An 18,857-nucleotide genomic window follows, 5' to 3' on the forward strand; every position below is an offset into this window, starting at 1 on the left:
GTACATTGGGAATTGCATTTTCTCACATAAGTGTGTATTTGTAGGTAGTTGCTGGTGATACAACAGTAACTGGACCCTCACCAGAGCAGACAGCAGGACTCACAGCCAGCAGCATTTTCCACGATGACCTGGGGTTCGTACACACACACACACACACACGTGTTAGGTTTCGGTATCTTTGTGGGGACTCTCCATAGACATAATGATTTTTAAACTTTAAAAGCTGTATTTTCCCATTACAGAAAACTTTCTGCATTTTTACATTTTCAAATAAGCATCATTTAGTATGTTTATTAATCCGTTTCCCTCTGACATGGGTTTTGGATATTGGTATCTTTGTGGGGACATTTTGTTCACATAATGTAGGGTTTACAAGGATACATGCACAAAATCTCCTCCAGGATGTAAAATGTAATACCATGTGCCAAATGCCACTAAAAGAGTAAATAAATGGTTCATATTAAGTTGTAAGAATGCTAATCTGACCATTGATGATGACAAAATCATGATATGTACTTCACATTTCTGTGAAAATGTGACTGGAGGTTTATGAGAGATGGAAAAAGTGCTGTGAAAATGTATTATTTTTGTAAATGTTTCAGATTTTCAACCAAAATAGATATAGTTATGTTAGATACAGGTTCCTGTAGTTTTGAGTGTTTCACTTCTCCAGAAGAAATCTAGCCCAAATAAATGAAAGACACCTAAACTTCTGTGTTCATTTCAACACCAGACTCTATCTAATGCTACTACAGCCAAATCTGACTACATGGAATTTAAAATCAACTATTCACAGCATTGTTTACGAGCATGAATGTGACCTACGCACTTTGACAAAACTATTTGCTTAATAACCGATTAATAAAAGTGTTATCATTAACTAAAAATATTTTTGCTAATTGAAATAAAAATAAAATATATCCTAACTTTTAAGTCGGTTACATAAAAACGTAGGTTGATCTAACTTGAATTGGAAAAGTATGACCGATTACCTCTTAACTAACTGCTAGCTGGTCAAACTAGTTCTTAAGAGCCCCAGATCTCTTCAAATTATGATCATAAACTTTAGTTTCAAATCTATTATCCATGTAACTTTGCTCTCATCTCTGTTTGGTCCAGTCCTCCGCAGTGCAAGAGCATTAGTTTGGAGCGAGGGCCTGATGGACTGGGCTTCAGCATTGTGGGTGGATTTGGCAGCCCACATGGTGACCTTCCCATCTACGTCAAAACCGTCTTCAGCAAGGTAACTTTAGTAGATAAAGAACAGATGCCACAATACAGATGCATTGTAGAAGCATTATCTAATGTGTGTGTCTCAGGGAGCCGCGTCAGAGGACGGGCGCCTGAAGCGCGGAGATCAAATCGTCGCTGTTAACGGTCAGAGTTTGGAGGGCGTCACTCACGAAGAGGCCGTCGGTATTCTGAAGAAAACCAAAGGAACTGTCACACTCACTGTGCTGTCATAAACACACATACACAAAGCTCGTCTAATAAGTTTGTATTAGGTCCTTTAGTTGTTTTGAACACTGGAATACACACTTGAGTATGAATTGTGCCCGCTCATAGCATTGTTTACTGCTAGTTTGTGGAGAAACCAGCAGACTCCCACAATCTGCCATACTATGCTTGGACTTTACGTTGCATTTGTGCTTTAAAATGCAGAAAGTGCTTACAACTGCATGGCCAGATATTATATGCCTGGTTATAATATACTTCTTCGTTTGACAGTTCCTGCTGCTGTGATTGCTAGAAAATGCACACTTATCTCTCTTTCCTGTTGTGTTAGAAAACTGGGTACAAATGGACCCCCAATGGTTTCCATGCAATTTGCCAAAAATGTACACTATGAAAAACATTAAAGATGCATGTAAAAAGCAACAACTCTATTGTAGCTTGTCAAAGATTACGATTAGATTTTCATTCAAAATTAGCTGCACAGACCAAAAAAAAAAAAAAAACATTTAATGACTACTTGTAGTGGCAATGGCACACTGAGGTGTCTTACATTATTTGTACTACTAAAGGCACACTGGGTCCGAAATTCGCATCCAAAATTTGCGCACGTTAAAAAATAAATACGACCTCACGTAATGTCAAATGTTATGTTGCACACTGCCTCCGAAACTTTCGTCCATAAAAAAAAAAAAATTCTAATCAGGTTCAATTTTCTGCGTTTTTCGCATCCGTAGCAAAGCATTTTGAATGGTGTTTTGACAATTCAGAGCCACCGAATCACGAATGCGAAAAAACGCATGCGATCATTTCGGACTCGGTGTGCAAGGGCCTTTAGTGTAGTATTTATCTGCCTTATGTCATGTCTGGGGGTACGTTTACACGACAACAATGTACTAAAAATAGAAAAGTCTTTCCTTTTCGAATTGTTCCATGTACAGACGACAATGTTGTCAAAGTGATCCCCGTTCACACAGATCCACAAAAATGACTAAAACTGCTGTATTATGCATGTCAGGCCAGTTGTTGGCGATGTAGTTACTTTGTAAAGAAACACTCTTTAGACTAAACGCATGGTCATTGTTTTCAAAAACTTGCACTTTGAACTTGGTTTTCAAATGTTTGTTATCAGGCGCCCAAACCGGTATTGTCATGTAATTGAACAGCCAAAACACATAAAAAGTTTTCCGTTTTTAATTGAAAATGGTGTCGTGTAAACGAGCCCTGGTTCTCAAACCCTTGTGAGGATAACGTGGGTTTCTCACTCAATTTCAACGTGTAACAAAACAATTTCAACATGTTTTTAACTTTTCATCGGATGATTCAGAAGACGAGTCGTTAATTTTGAGTAAACTTTGTGTCTTAAATTTGAAAAGTTCTCATGTATTTCACATGTTAGTTTGGCAAGCTAAAATAAAGGTTTTCTGACTCTTTATCGTTTTTTTGAGGTGTTGATTTTTGGCAAATTGCATGGAAACCAATGAAGATCAGTCTGACCCATCATAAAAAGTTAAAACAGCAAGTTTGTACAGCATTTCCAAAACTCCGAAACTTTGCATGCACATTCATCTCATTCCCTAAATCAGCAATATTCACATTTCAAGAATACATTAGTAGTTTAACCAGTGTTTCAAGCAGTTGAAAATACAATAGGACACACAACAGAAGGGTCTGCTTACTTTCAACATCAGTTGTGCCAGGAAAATAAGCCTCTAACAATTGTGTATATGTGCAATTAATCAATAATGAGCCTAATTTACATGGAAAGGAGGCACGTTTATACTGAACAGAATGATGACACCTATAGACTATCAGTAGCGAAGCGGTTTACTAATTCTGTCCAAGAATAAAGTCTTTCAGTGTGAGCATATAAAAAAAAAAAAGTACATAATTATGTAAAAAATGTAAGCAATGACAGTCTTTCTTACACACGAACACACTTACAGGAGTTTCATCACTTTGACTAAATTGATCCTGATCATAAATTCAAACAGTTGAGTAACCATCTTTGTTTCTTAAAAAAAAAAAAGAGCGAGAGAGAGAGAAAACAAACTTACATAGACAAAACAGACAGCAGGTAGAAGCAGTATGTGATGATATTAATGAAGATTTATTTCAGGGGGAAAACATCAGTGCGTTCAGTGACATTTCTGGAGTTTTGCCTTCACCTGAGATTTTTACTGTAGAACAAACTACTGTGATATATTTTGGTATGTTGTCATTTTGTTCTGAACAGTATAATGGCTTTCACTAAAAATACATGAATAAAAGTGACCTTCAGCACACAAATGAGTATTTTTTTGTCTCCATTTATCAGATAAAAACATTTCACTACACACCTTTTTAAAACGAAGCACAAAAATGGAAGCATGTAAAAAACCAAAGTTTGCTAAGTATGAACTTCATTCATCAAGTACATCTGTTCTTGAGAAAATTCCACAAAGGTCAAACACAATCCCAGAACACTCTAGTCAAAGACAGCTTACATTCATTTGCTGGCTGTTCAAACGTTTGATTGTGGTTGTCGAGATTAAGGTAATGACATTACGATTGTTTGATTATTCCTTGAACTGCAAGTTGCTTTGAACACTGTTAACGAATCATGTGTTCTTGGAGGAATTAAAATGTGAAATCATGTAACAAGGTTATTTAACAAAAAGTACTACTGGTCAACTAACTACACCAAAATAATGACCAGCATTTTCAACAAATTTAAACATGTTTGTAACATTTCAATCTTTACAGATTCACTGCTTCTATAAAAACACACACACCTCTCACATTCACATGGCACTTAGAACATTCCAGCATTACATACAGAAAGTTACACATAGTGTTTTCTGTCACATAGCTTCACATTCTGTATGCATGAGAGTGAATTAACTACATGTCAAGATCTTGTTACGTCTGTCTAAGGCAGTGTTGCTGAGTTCACATAAAAGGGTCCAGGTTATTAGAGCATGAACTTAATTAATATAAGAGTTTACTGGCCAGTTTCACTCGTAGAAAAGTGTACATGGATATTACCTTACATTTTACTAGAAGTATAAAACTTAGGATGTGGTCGAACTAGGTTTTTAAACATGTTTGATGCCAAGGAATCCCAAATAATGGTAAGTTATTGAACTTGAACAATGAACAGCACTTCTGCATTTATTTGTATTAGTTCAATACGAATACATTTGTATGAACAGAATTTAATCAGTTAACATACACATTTTTATTAAGTAACATTAACAAAGGTTAATGAATGCTGAAAAAAAAATATATTGGTATTGTTAGTTTCATGTTAATGCATTAACAAACGAGACCTTATTTTAAAGAGTTACCAATAATTTTGTAAAAACAAATAAAATAATTGGCTTGTGAAAATAATATCTTGAGAATATTTACTTTTTCTACCCACTATTAGTTAGTTGTCAATAGAAAAAGTCTTTACAAAGCAGACCGTCAAATTGGATAAATATTAGTCTTTTAGTTTTACATTTTTTCTCTGAAAAGTTCTGTGAGTCTCTAAATGCCAGATTGAAAGCTTCTGGTCTAACCAGAGAAAAGCAAACAGAATTATCTAAAATGTTGTCAGTTTTATACTCATGTTTCGCCTGCAGGACCAAAAAAAAAAAAAAAAAAAAAAAAGTTTTGAAAATGTTTTCATTAAATACCTAAAGGTATATGCATGTTTGACCAGATTACAGGGTTGACGTTACGTGATTAGAGTACAAACACGAATGCACAGTGGAGTCCATACGTTTGAGACTACTGGTGAAATAGAAAAATGCAGAAACCGTACACTATTTTAATATTTTTCTCATTATCAGACTGATTTGGGAAGTTGGAGCAAAAAAATACAAATAAAAAAATAACACTGCTTTAAAAATGGTTTGACTGCACTATATGCAGTTAAATGTATATCCATGTTATGACTTTGACAAAGAGCTTGTGTGCTGGAACAGCTGCAACCTTTTTTGTTGTTGCGAATTTCATTAGTGACCTAGAAAAAGTGCATTTTGGTACAATTCACAACTTTTGACAGCAGAAACGGAAATAATTGCATACCGTGCCGTACCGCACCGCTCAGTGGAAACGAGCCATAATTCTACTGTGTGTGTGTGTGTGTGTGTGTGTGTATATATCCCTTCAAGACTAGTAATCCCTGAATGTACTTCCCTTAAACCACATAAATATAAATTAATAAAAAAAAAAAATCTTTGTTGTATAATCCACTGGGCGAGATAACAGTTTCCACTAACAACCGCAGATTCAACAGATGGTTCTGAGAGAAGAACGTCCTATATTCCCTTAACATTAGTAACAATAAAACCAGGGCTGGGCAATAGCTAAACATCAACAATATTTAGTGGTCAGTGTAGTTGTGTCAGTTAGGACAAGCTCCTGATCATTATTCTTTGTTTGTTGGTCCAGGTGTTCTGATATTCAATATATGTTCTTAATGTATTAGCTCTAAAATTGTTTAATGCCTAAAAGAGTAAAATACAGTTCAAGTCTAGCTTTAAATAAGAGATGTTTTCTACAGCAGTTAATTGCAAAATTAAAAAAAATAATATTTATTTGAATCCGCTGAATCCGACCTTGACATTCTGAACTGATTCGCAGAAACCAACAAAATAATTGTTAAAATACCATGAATATTTAATATATCAACCAGCCCTAGCAATTACTGGCACAGATTAAATACTACTGTTAGCATGCTGATTTTCTTAATGGAGGCATAATAGAAAAATAATATTTTGGGCTGTCCCTTAAAACTGACTGTCCAGATTGTTCCCTTTAGTACAACATGCCAAATCTGCAAGTATATTTTTTTTAAGCTGCCCAAAAAAAAAAAAAAAATTCAGTTTTGCTTCCATTTTGAGTTTGTCCACTATACGTGTGAAGACTATAATCCAGAGGCCCTGAGATCGGATCGGCTTGGGACTGAGAGTGTGGTTGTCCGTCAGACCAGGAGGCGCAGAGGGAACGAAAAAGCTGCTCCCAAAGACAAACCCAGAGCCAGAAAAAACGTCATTAACGCACCGGCCGTCTCCGCATCTTTAGGCTCCACAAGCCTCAGAGAGAAAGAAGGAAAAAACGTCAGCACGTGAGATCTATGAATAGCTGCGTTTACATGGACCCTAGTAATAGCACAGTCGGAATAAAAAAAAAAAAAGTCACATGTAACCACATCAGAATCCGATTTAAATTTCATTTGGATTGTAAGTAGTGGTTTAAACTTTTTCTAATCCATTCGAACGGACATGTAAACACTTGATCGGATTGAAAACTGAAACTGGAAAGCTCTGCGCATGAAGTGCAATGATGTAGAAATGGCATATTGACATGTGATGCACGGAACAACCAGTGTTTGTTGTTGAATATAGTGTCATAAATGACGGTCTTGTCAATAATCTAAAATTCTCCTTCCACTCGTCGCCTGTGATGTCCTGCAGGACAATGTTGTCCCACCAGTGCTTGCTTCGGACTCTCCTCTGCAGATGCTGGAAGGGGTGGTTTTACTAGTGACGTGACATACGACACTGAAGCTTCAAACCATTGTATCGAGTGCGCAGCACAAATCGCCATGAAGCTCCGTGCCGGAGCGCGTATTGTTTTCAGAGAAACTTGATCAATGAAAAATAGAGCCTCACTTCTTTTTTTTTTCTTTTTTTCAGTCATGTGATTGCTTCACTTTGCGTGTCAGAATGTTTGAACACAGACCACTTCTCTAAAAGGGTTTATGGAAGTTCAAGTCCATTTACAAACTTTTTTTTATATAAAAGTCTATATATAGTATATTATCATATATTCTGCAACAAACAGTATAGAAACCATATAACAATTAGAGCACCATTTACTTGCATTAAACAACTCTGACCGAGAGTATGATTATAATTGTTGCATTTAATTTGCCACACAGGAAACTGAACATTTAGCGCTGTCAGGCTTTTATTTGTGCTTCATGGATAAAACAACGGAGCTGATAAATTTGACCTGCCACAAGATGTTTTCAACACCAATGATACTTTGAAGCTTTTCTCTGATTGTTTCGGGAAAAGATTTGGAGATTTAAGAGGCTTCATTTCTCAATCCCTAGATAAGCATCACAGGCCAAACCAATTTAAAGCTTGTGACATATTTACCCAAATCACATTACTTACCATTCATGTAAACACTATGTTCAGATTCATAAAATCATTTCGAGTGTCCATATAAACATAGCTAGTGATTTCTGAAGGACCACGTGACGCTTAAAATTCAGCTTTGAATCAAATGAATAAGTTACAATTTAAAATATATTCAAATGGAAAACAGTTATTTTAAATTGTAATGATATTTCACAATATTAGCCTACTGTATTTTACTGATCCCATTTGTACATATGTGGAGTTGAAATGCATGTACTCACTGTGGCGCGTATGTCATGGACAGACACACAAAGTATCCGCTGGACCCGGAGAAAAGCAGCATTATTGGGGCAAACATGAAGTCGTTTGAGAAAAGCACAGGCAGATTGTGTCTCTCCTGCACGTTACACATCATGAGCAGCGGCACGAAGATCAGACGAGACACGACCAGCGCTGGGAACAAACGGCTCTCTTTAGAGGGCTGCGGGAGACACAACAGAGAAGACACTTTCATGTTTTTGCAATGAAATTATGAAATAATGCTCCACCAAGCAGAACATTTCACCACAATATAAAACAGATTTTCTAACGGGCTGTGGGAAAATGTCTTAAATGCAAGTTTATCCTTTTGGTCTCATTTAAACGTCACCACAAAAAAAAAATATATATAATATAGGGGTGTAACGATTCATCAACTACATCGATGTATCGATTTATATTCCTACGATCCAACTGGATCGATCTGTGCTCGGCAAGTTGGCCTTCCGGACGACATATATCGATCTAATATCGTTTTAAAAGGTAATGAATCGATTGTATCGATACTAGGAAATAGCGCATTGGATTTAAGCACGTTAGACTTTATATGGATGTTTTTTCTTTGCACTTTTAATGATAAAGGCGTTAAACGTTACTCGATTCAGTCTGCCTATCTGTGTCGTCGTCGCCATGCGTGACGCGCCAGCAGCAGCGCAAAGACAACAAGCAGCGCAAAGTCTCTCACCTCAGAAAAACGGATTTTCCTGTCCTCTCAGCCGCTGTACTGCAGTAGCGCGCACTCTTCTATTGCACGCGCAAATGCGCCGGAGCGCGCAGTATCACTTCACTAAAGCGCAAAAGAAATACGAGCATGCAACGTCCTAAATTAGTAAGTTAAGAAATAAAAGTAAAATACCAATAAATTACGTTATTGGTACGTCATGTGTGTTGCTATTTATCAGGAGCAGTTTCCATGTTTCTTTACCAGTTCTTCTAAGTATTGTGTATCACCATGGTAGCCTAATTGTTGTTTGTTTCCATAACAAAATGCCACTTACTGGTTTTGTATATTTTTATATGACTGTGGTGGCTCATACCAAGATTGTATTAACAAAAACTAGTTTGGGACTGCTATTTATTAGCTTAACCTCACAGTGCCTACTGTCTATCAGTATTTGTCATATTCTTAAAAAAAAATTGTTAAGTAAAGGGGGACAGAACTTGTGTGTCAACAATTTTTGTGTAAACAAATGTATTATAATAGGCTTATATAATTCCTAAAAAGGTGGGTCGCGGCTTGATGACCATGCGGAAATGTGGGTCCCATGGCCAAACTATTCAAAACATCATTCTATGTTGTGATAATCGTAATTAATAATCACAATTACAATTTCAAGGGAATAATCAACAATTAGCCTATCATTTTTGTCATAATCGTTCAGTCCTACTTATTAAAATAAAATGTGAATGCATTTTATATTAATTGTTGTTTACTTGTTTATATCTATAATTAATTGATACCTGATTCCCTTACAAGAATTTTTGGCTAAAAAGTTACTGAATCGATTTCAAGTCACTGAATCGTTTCGGATCGGATCGTTCTAAATGAACCAATATCGTCCTTGAATCGTATCGACAACCATGAATCGCGAATCGAATCGAATCGTTGTTAAAACGAATCGTTACACCCCTAATATAATAATAATAATAATAATAATAATAACAACATTCAAGTGATTGTGAAAGTAAAAAAGTGATTGTAAAATATTATATTGATTTTTGTGGAAACAGTGATTTCTTTTTTCAGGATTATTTGATGAATGAAACCTTACTGTAAAGTCTTACTGAACGTTCTATTTCACATCATTCATGTGAACTAATGTAGATAACCTAACAACCTAACCTTTAATAAATTAAAAGTATTGGTCATTTCAATATTTACTAATTATTTTGGCTTGACAAAGCCAACATACTGACCTACTATTTAAGCTGCTTCTTCTGAGACTAAATTTAAACAGTATCGCTTTGTGGAGCTTAAAAGCTACCACCACAAACTCGGGTCAGACTGTTCTGACTCAAATTCTAGATCTTTTCAAACTGTTCAACTTTAAGCGGACGATCAAAAAAAAAAAAAAAAAAAACTCTCAGACTTTCATTGAGCGGGTCAAAACTTACATACAATAACTCTAATTTTAAGCTTCATCCATTAAGTATCTATCTAGCAGCTAGCTTGGACATGCTAGCAACATGCTGACACATGCTAACAACGTGCTAAAAAATGCTAGCAACCTGTTAACATGCTAACAGCGTGCTAAAAAATGCTAGCAATGTGTTAAATCATGCTAGCAACATGCTAGACTATGCTAACAACATGCTAAACACTAGCAATGTGTTAAAACATGCTATCAACTTGCTAAAACATGCTAATTCATACAAGTAACGTTCAAAATGCTCTGAACATGCTAATTCATGCTAGCAATGTAAAAAAAACATGCTATAAAAGTGGAAAATAATGCTAGACACACAAACTTTACTTTGTAGCTCATAATTAAAATGAAAGTTGTATCTGTTCATACTATTTATTGGACCTGAGCTAACATGAACTAACAACGAAAAGCTGTCCTTTTATTAACCAACATTAAAAGATTAATAAATACGGTAACCAATGCATTGCTCATTGTTATTATCATTAAAGGGATAGTTCGCCCAAAAATGATATTTAAGCCATGATTTACTCACCCTCAAGCCGTTCGAGATGCATATGTCAATCTTTTTTCAGACGAACACATTTTCAGTTATTTTAGAAAATGTCTTAGATCTTTCAGTGGTTATAATGTGAAGCAATGGGGTCCAGCTGCTCCAAGTTGCAAAATGAGCATGCATCCTTCACAAAAATAATCCATCCGGCTCCAGGGGGATAAACGAAGGCCTTCCGAGGGTAATCCGTGCGGTTTTGTCGTAAAAATATACATATTTAAAACTTTATAAATGAAAATAACTGGCTTCCGGTCGTGGTCGGCGCGCGTTCACGGAGATGGATGCTGGCATATGACGTATGACGTAGCGTAGGAAGCGTCGTGACGTAGAACGAACGCAGAGTTTTGTTTTGCTCTGCTCTCTGGCTGCGCTGTCACGCTCGTTATACGTCACGACGCTTCCATCTCCGTGAACGCGCGTCGACCACGACCGGAAGCCAGTTATTTTCGTTTATAAAGTTTTAAATATGTATATTTTTAAGACAAAACCGCACGGATTACCCTCGGAAGGCCTTCGTTTATCCCCCTGGAGCCGGATGGATTATTTTTGTGAAGGATGCATGCTCATTTTGCAACTTGGAGCAGCTGGACCCCATTGCTTCACATTATAACCACTGAAAGATCTAAGACATTTTCTAAAATAACTGAAAATGTGTTCGTCTGAAAAAAGATTGACATATGCATCTCGAACGGCTTGAGGGTGAGTAAATCATGGCTTAAATATCATTTTTGGGCGAACTATCCCTTTAACTAATGTTGACTGTTCTGATGCTCAGTGCTCTGATGCAAAAATCATACATTTTCTGTTACTTAATCAATTGAATGCATCCTAGCTAAATAAAAATAATCGCAAAAAAATAAACTTTTGTATGATAGTTGGTTTCATAAAAATATTTTTCAACAATTATTATTTTCCCCCATTATATCACTATATTTAGAGGTTAGAGGTTTTATTTATTTATTCCATTATTAGTTTTTTTTAAATGTAAGTGAATACAAAGCAAAGATTTTTTTTTTCAGAGCCTGTTTTGCTCATGTTTGCCAGTGGTGCCAATCCTAGTGGAGGACAAGTACATCAAAGTATTTATAGACGTATAGTGGGTACGGAAAGTATTCAGACCCCCTTAAAATTGTCACTCTTTGTTATATTGCAGCCATTTCAGTCCCTCCAGAAAAACGCGGAGTTTTTTTGTGATTGTTGCGGGCAAAAATCCTTGATTATGCGGCAAGATTTCTTAAAAAATGCGATGGAATATGCGGGATATTTATGCAATTTTATGCGATGAAATTGCGGGAACTTGCAAAAATTGCGGGAACTTGCAAAAATTGCGGGAACTTGCAAAAATTGCGGGAACTTGCAAAAATTGCGGGAACTTGCAAAAATTGCGGGAACTTGCAAAAATTGCGGGAACTTGCAAAAATTGCGGGAACTTGCAAATACTGCAGTTTGATGAAAAAGAGAAAAAAAAGTGATTGCCCAACACCAATTACATTAATAGTGTAATAAATGTCTTCATTTTAGTTTGAATGGGAAAGAAGAGGTGTAGGCTATTCACCCCTGCTTAGGGGGATGCGATCAAAGCCTGGAGTGGAGCAAAAGCATGTTCCTCTCTCCACTCTAAGCGTTCTTTTATCACTCCGCTCATGATCCACTCCGGGTTTTCCAGTCCCGCTCACGGACGAACTGCTCCGTGTTCACTCATTTTTAAGAAAGTTACAGAAAACAACTTCTACAAACAATTTTAATTTGCCAACATTTGATAATAATAAATAAAAGTGCATGACGTGCAAATCAGATAACAATCAAGTGCAATATAAACATGTTTTGTCAGGGCATCACTCCCGAACCAGCATCAACACTCCATTTTCAACATCTGCTTACTCCTTCACACCACAGACACGTCTTTTTGCCTTCTGTGTCTGACGTGATTTAACTTCTCCCCAGTTGTTCCATGAAAACCTGCAAAGCACGGCCTGCGGTGTAAGATACGACCAGTGTTGCCAACTATTTTCAAAGGAAAGTAGCTAACGCCTCCCCTAAAAGTCGCTAAATGTCGCTAGTTGACGCCATACGTCAATTAGCATATTCATGACGTCATCGCGGCATACTTGCGTTCTGCCTGCCTAATGTTTTTTCTCGTTAAAATCATGCTCACATACTGTATTTTAATATTACATACTATACTATAATATAATATAGCCGAATGTCCAATAAAGCTGTTCTCATTTACTATATATTTTTTGTCAGACAATAGAACGAGTAGCTGTTGAATGACTATTTTTTTATGTGTAAAATTATCTGAATTGAGAGAGTTCGGGAACTGGGTGAACTAAAGCACTGTGATAGTGAGTATTACAAGTGATAAGCACAAGTAATACAATAAAATGGTCAAATTAAATTCTTTAAATATAAAACAAAAGATAAGTGATAAGTCCGTGGAAACAACACTGCTCATTCACGTCTGTTCCGTGCTGCTGCTCCTCTCTCAGCCATTCACTGAACAGGGTAGACGCAGAGAGAGGTGTGTGACGGCAGGGAGAACGCAAACCTCGCGCTCGCGGGACATGTGCTGGCAACATTTGGAAGTTACTGAGGTTTGTCCAAAAAGTAGCTAGATTTGTCGCTAGTCGCTTTTTTGAAAAATTGTCGCTAAAGGGGTCTCAAAAGTCGCTAAAAATAGCGACAAAGGCGCTAAGTTGGCAACACTGGATACGACCGGATTTTTGTGAAATAGGCCTATCGCGGGGTTTGCAGCTTTTCAATGATGTCACGTAATTACGTCACTTCATAACGTTCCCATGGCAACAGGGGAAATGGCTGCGCTTGTGTGAAGTAAACCCAACATTTGTCAACTTTCTGCTAAGATATATGTGACTTTTTGCAACGAAAATGCGGGGATTATGAAATCATGCACGCCCGCATATTTTGCACGCGGAAATCTGCAATTTATGCGGCGAAAGTGCGGCGTATTTAAAAAAATGCGCCCCCCGCATAAATATGCGGACTTTGGCTGATTATGCATGGAATCATGCGATCGCATAATCGCGTTTTTCTGGAGGGACTGCCATTTGCTAAAATCATTTGTTAATTTTTTTCCTCATTATCGTACACACAGCACCCCATATTGACAGAAAACACACAGAATTGTTGACACTTTTGCACATGGTGAAATATCACATGGTCCTAAGTATTCAGACCCTTTGCTCAGTATTTAGTAGAAGCACCCTTTTGATCTAATACATCCATGAGTCTTTTTGGGAAAGATGCAACAAGTTTTTCACACCTGGATTTGGGTATCCTCTGCCATTCCTCCTTGCAGATCCTCTCCAGTTCTGTCAGGTTGGATGGTAAACGTTGGTGGACAGCCATTTTCAGGTCTCTCCAGAGATGCTCAATTGGGTTTAAGTCAGGGCTCTGGCTGGGCCATTCAAGAACAGTCACGGAGTTGTTGTGAAGCCACTCCTTCGTTATTTTAGCTGTGTGCTTAGGGTCATTGTCTTGTTGGAAGGTGAACCTTCGGCCCAGTCTGAGGTCCAGAGCACTCTGGAGAAGGTTTTCGTCCAGGATATCCCTGTACTTGGCCGCATTCATCTTTCCCTTGATTGCAACCAGTCGTCCTGTCCCTGCAGCTGAAAAACACCCCCACAGCATGATGCTGCCACCACCATGCTTCACTGTTGAGACTGTAGTGGACAGGTGATGAGCAGTGCCTGGTTTTCTCCACACATACCGCTTAGAATTAAGGCCAAAAAGTTCTATCTTGGTCTCATCAGACCAGAGAATCTTATTTATCACCATCTTTGAGTCCTTCAGGTGTGCTTTCATGTGTCTTGCACTGAGGAGAGGCTTCCGTCGGCAAAATCTGCCATAAAGCCCCGACTGGTGGATGGCTGCAGTGATGGTTGATTTACTACAACTTTCTCCCATCTCCCGACTGCATCTCTGGAGCTCAGCCACAGTGATCTTTGGGTTCTTCTTCACCTCTCTCACCAAGGTTCTTTTCCCCCGATAGCTCATTTTGGCCGGACGGCCAGCTCTAGGAAGGGTTCTGGTCGTCCCAAACGTCTTCCATTTAAGGATTATGGAGGCCACTGTGCTCTTAGGAACCTTAAGTGCAGCAGAAATTTTTTTGTAACCTTGGCCAGATCTGTGCCTTGCCACAATTCTGTCTCTGAGCTCTTCAGGCAGTTCCTTTGACCTCATGATTCTCATTTGCTCTGACATGCACTGTGAGCTGTAAGGTCTTATATAGACAGGTGTGTGGCTTTCCTAATCAAGTCCAATCAGTATAATCAAACATAGCTGGACTCAAATGAAGGTGTAGAACCATCTCAAGGATGATCAGAAGAAATAGACAGCACCTGAGTTAAATATATGAGTGTCACAGCAAAGGGTCTGAATACTTAGGACCATGTGATATTTCAGTTTTTCTTTTTTAATAAATGTGCAAAAATGTCAACAATTCTGTGTTTTTCTGTCAATGTGGGGTGCTGTGTGTATAATAATAATAATAATAATGAGGAAAAAAAAATGAACAAATGATTTTAGCAAATGGCTGCAATATAACAAAGAGTGAAAATTTTAAGGGGGTCTGAATACTTTCCGTACCCACTGTATAACATATTTGTATCAAAGTGCCATTGACTTTCACTCAGGACAGTTATACAAACATTTAACGGAAAACAACACATACTCACATCCAACTGCTTGTGAACAGCTTGTTTGTAATTTTTATCTGCAGTTCTCTTGGTGTGAATCACCCAAATGTGCTCATGGAGGGACGAAGGGATGGATTAAGGAAAGAATGATAAAATAATTCACTCACCCATTTCAATTTTAACGTGGAAGTTCTTCCCAAAAAGTCCATCACGTTAAAGGTGAGGAAACAAAAAACAGGAATGAAGTATCGTTCTGAGAAAAAGAAGTAGAGAGATAAAAAACAACCTTATATGTATGAATCTGTAATAATCAGACATTGTGCAAGTGTGGAAGTACATTTTATTTAAGTCACCTTTACTTGACTATATAGCGCTTTATGCAGTACAGATTTGTCAATGTCTGAGTCAATGATGCAAACAGAATTCAATTCTGCTGAAAAGCAGCTCTAAAACGACAATAGTAAACAGTCATTCAGTTGAAATCTACGTCAACCGGGAGAAGACACGTTCAGTTCACTTAGTTTTGTTGTGGCCACGACATCAACTCGTAAAAACATAATATGTCATGGCCACAAGATCATTTTGTCAAAGTAACAACATCCTTGTGTTGTGGACACGAGGCCTTAATGACATTCTTTCCTCATATTGATTCAGTTCAGCAACAATTAAGTTTATCAATAATGGAATGAGTTCAATTAATCTAAAGACCAGCTCAAATATTAAAGAAATAGTTCACCCAAAAATAAAAAAAGAATGGATGTGCTTTTTGGAGCTTCAAAAACTCGGACACTATGACATTACAAAACTGGGAAGAGCCAGATTATTATTCAATATAACTCTTGATTGTGTTTGGCTGAAAGAAGTCAATCATATACACCTAGCATGGCTTGAGGGTGAGTAAATTATGGGATAATTTTTTGGGTGAACTATTTAAGAGTCCTCAACTAAGCAAGCCAAAAAAAAAAAAAAAAAAAAAAAAAAAAAAAAAAAACTTGGGAGAAACCTAGCTCAAAGCACATTTAAGTTTTAGGCCTGCAAAAACCTGTGTAGTCTAGACTTAAAAACACTGATTGAAGAAGTACTTTTAAATGTTGAATGGCAGAATGTGGAAGGTTTTTCCCTGTACTGAAAACGCTGCTGTTTGCAAGTACTTTGAGCGCTGCTCTTTACAGATCCACCAGATGGCGGCATTGACAATGAGATTTTAAAACGGTTAAGCAGAATTAAGTAGAAAACGGTCATGAATTTAATAATGACACTTAATAGAGTTCGATCAACCTCTATATTTGACCTTTGCCAGATCACATCACATTTGACACTATCAGTAAGGTTTTGAAATTGAACGTGCACTTGCTGTGTTAATCATTAGCATAATGATTTTGTGGGGCAAGATGTACTGTAAAAATCGCAGCATGTGACTATCAGTGTTTGGTCAGGCAACGCTCTAAATACAACATGCACCTGTATGAACCTGTTATGCAATTGTGTACACAAGCCAACCAATGTTGTGCATTACAAGCAATGCACCGGTCAAATTTAAGAGTTTGGACCATTTGGCTTCCATAACATGATTTCTCCATAACTACTAGCAAGCAGGGTTCCCACACCTTGATCAACTTAAAGGACCTTTCAAGGACTTTCCAAGTTCAAACCCCTCAAATTCAAGGACTTATTGTGGGGAAACATTTCAAGTGAGAGCAAGGTTACATTGTGTTACCTTGTAAGATACACTGTTATAGTTTTCATGTGTCAAACAATTATGCAAAAAAGCAATGTGTCGTATTTCTATTTTTACGTTGTTGTGCATAAAACTGAAGAATATTCAGCACATCCTATAAAAAAAAAATGATAATAATCAAATAAAATATTAAATAAAAATGTGTCAAGGTCTTGGAACTGATTATTTCAACATGACAACTTGACAGCTCAACAATAAACCATGAGATCAAGTATGTGAACTTGCAACAGAACACATTATTATTTTACATTTGATTCATTTATTTATTTCTACATAACTCTTCAGTATATGTTGGTGTGCCTTAAGCAGACATTCTGAACCAGTAATCATGTTTTTGACAATTCTGCAGGGATGGGATCATTTTTTCCATTTTTTATTTATCTACTACTTAAAGGTCCCGTTCTATGCGATTCCATGTTTCAAAGTTTAGTTAGTGTGTAATGTTGTTGTTAGAGTATAAATAATATCTGTAAAATTATAACGCTCAAAGTTCAATGCCAAGCGAGATATTTTATTTAACAGAAGTTGCCTTTCAAAGCCTACAACGAACGACTCGTTTGGACTACACCCCTCTACTTCCTGCATTCATGATGTCACCAGAACCGTTTTTGGACTAACCTCCGCCCACAGGAATGCTCCCTCAACTCTACTGGCTACTTGCGCACTTCTTATAACTTAGGCTACTGTGTTTACTCAGCTCTTACGGTGATTTTCTGAAGTAAAACTGACGCTTCATCTTTTGTGTGATGTACAATAAACTTTATTAAACTCATCAGTACATGTTTGATCATCATTCAGACCTGGTCCGAAACAGCAGACTTGTAGGCTGTTAATAAATAATGGATGCATACAAGCAGATGACAAATACGTTATAATAACCGTAATTAAACTACTAAACCATACCTGTTTCATCTCTATACAGCACTCTGACTCTGTAGGCATTATTGTCCGACTCGAAATGAACGCCGTTACTGAGAGTTTCTGATATTATCATCATTCCGTGAGATGAATTTGTCCTGACAGACTGAGCGCGAGCTCATGAAGCTCCGCCCCCTGGGTCGTCCAGCAGCAGCTCATTTGCATTTAAAGGGCACACACTGAAACAGCTCGTTTTTCTGAGCCCCAAAAAATGTCAATTTAAACATGCTGTAAAAAATTATCTGTTGGGTATTTTGAGCTCAAACTTCACATACACACTCTGGGGACATCAGAGACTTATTTTACATCTTGTGAAAAGGGGCATAGAACGGGACCTTTAAAGGAGCTGTATGTAAGATTGTGGCCAAAACTGGTACTGCAATCACTTTCAAATTACTGTAGAGCGGTGTATCCCCTCCCCCTCCCCCCTGACTCGAGGTTGCCAGATAGGCTGCTGGATCCAGCACGAACGTTGAGAGTTAAGAGTTTTTCAGGCGAGAATGTAGTTGTTTAAAGCTCAAATCTGTGGTTTATTTATAAAGATTTATAAAAATGATATCCAGGTTGTGAGATCCAGACGATCACCGGGCGCTCGGCGCTCATGTACCCCGCCTGGAACAGCCTTTCCTCGGCTAGTCGTTCTGACATTTGCCGCTGACTCTGGCGTCTCTGCAGTGGTTAAACATGAGATATAATTAGTCTTGTGTATATCTAACGGGCGATTTTTGGTCTCGTGAATCTATAATTTGTTCCCTGGCCAATCGTTTTGGCTGAGGGGAAGTTTCATAACTTTATAAGCTATTTAACTTTACCGTTGTATGGTTAGAGAGCGCTGACTTTGTATGTTTGACTGAATTGTTTGCTTTATTTGTATAGCTTCTTGGTACCATTTACTTATACTTTTATAATGGCTAATATTGATAAAACACAAATTTAACAAAAAGAGACTGGGTT

General features: G+C 37.4%; 2 protein-coding genes across 13 annotated transcripts in view; one reads left to right on the forward strand and one right to left on the reverse strand.

The window, feature by feature from the left end:
* Positions 1-3,369, forward strand: part of mpdz (multiple PDZ domain crumbs cell polarity complex component) — a 110,871-nt gene extending 107,502 nt beyond the window's left edge. For all 11 annotated transcript variants that reach the window (XM_084406017.1, XM_084406019.1, XM_084406011.1 and 8 more), the window contains 3 exons: positions 45-133; positions 1,120-1,243; positions 1,320-3,369. In XM_084406017.1, the coding sequence (XP_084262143.1) occupies positions 45-133; positions 1,120-1,243; positions 1,320-1,466 (360 nt within the window). In that variant the 3' untranslated portion in view covers positions 1,467-3,369. The remainder of the gene's footprint in view (positions 1-44; positions 134-1,119; positions 1,244-1,319) is intronic.
* LOC311288550 (equilibrative nucleoside transporter 2) overlaps positions 1-18,857 on the reverse strand; it is a 41,548-nt gene that overhangs the window by 1,982 nt on the left and 20,709 nt on the right. Inside the window, exons 11-13 of one of the 2 annotated variants that reach the window (XM_084406023.1) lie at positions 15,415-15,500; positions 7,856-8,055; positions 82-128 (exon numbers count right to left, since the gene is read on the reverse strand). In XM_084406023.1, coding sequence (XP_084262149.1) covers positions 82-128; positions 7,856-8,055; positions 15,415-15,500 — 333 coding nt within the window. Of the gene's footprint in view, positions 1-81; positions 129-3,541; positions 6,519-7,855; positions 8,056-15,414; positions 15,501-18,857 lie in introns of those variants that run through there. The other variant, XM_084406022.1, reaches the window with a different exon arrangement.

This window comes from Rutilus rutilus (assembly GCF_951802725.1).
Source record: "Rutilus rutilus genome assembly, chromosome: 3".
Taxonomy (NCBI): Eukaryota; Metazoa; Chordata; class Actinopteri; order Cypriniformes; family Leuciscidae; genus Rutilus; species Rutilus rutilus.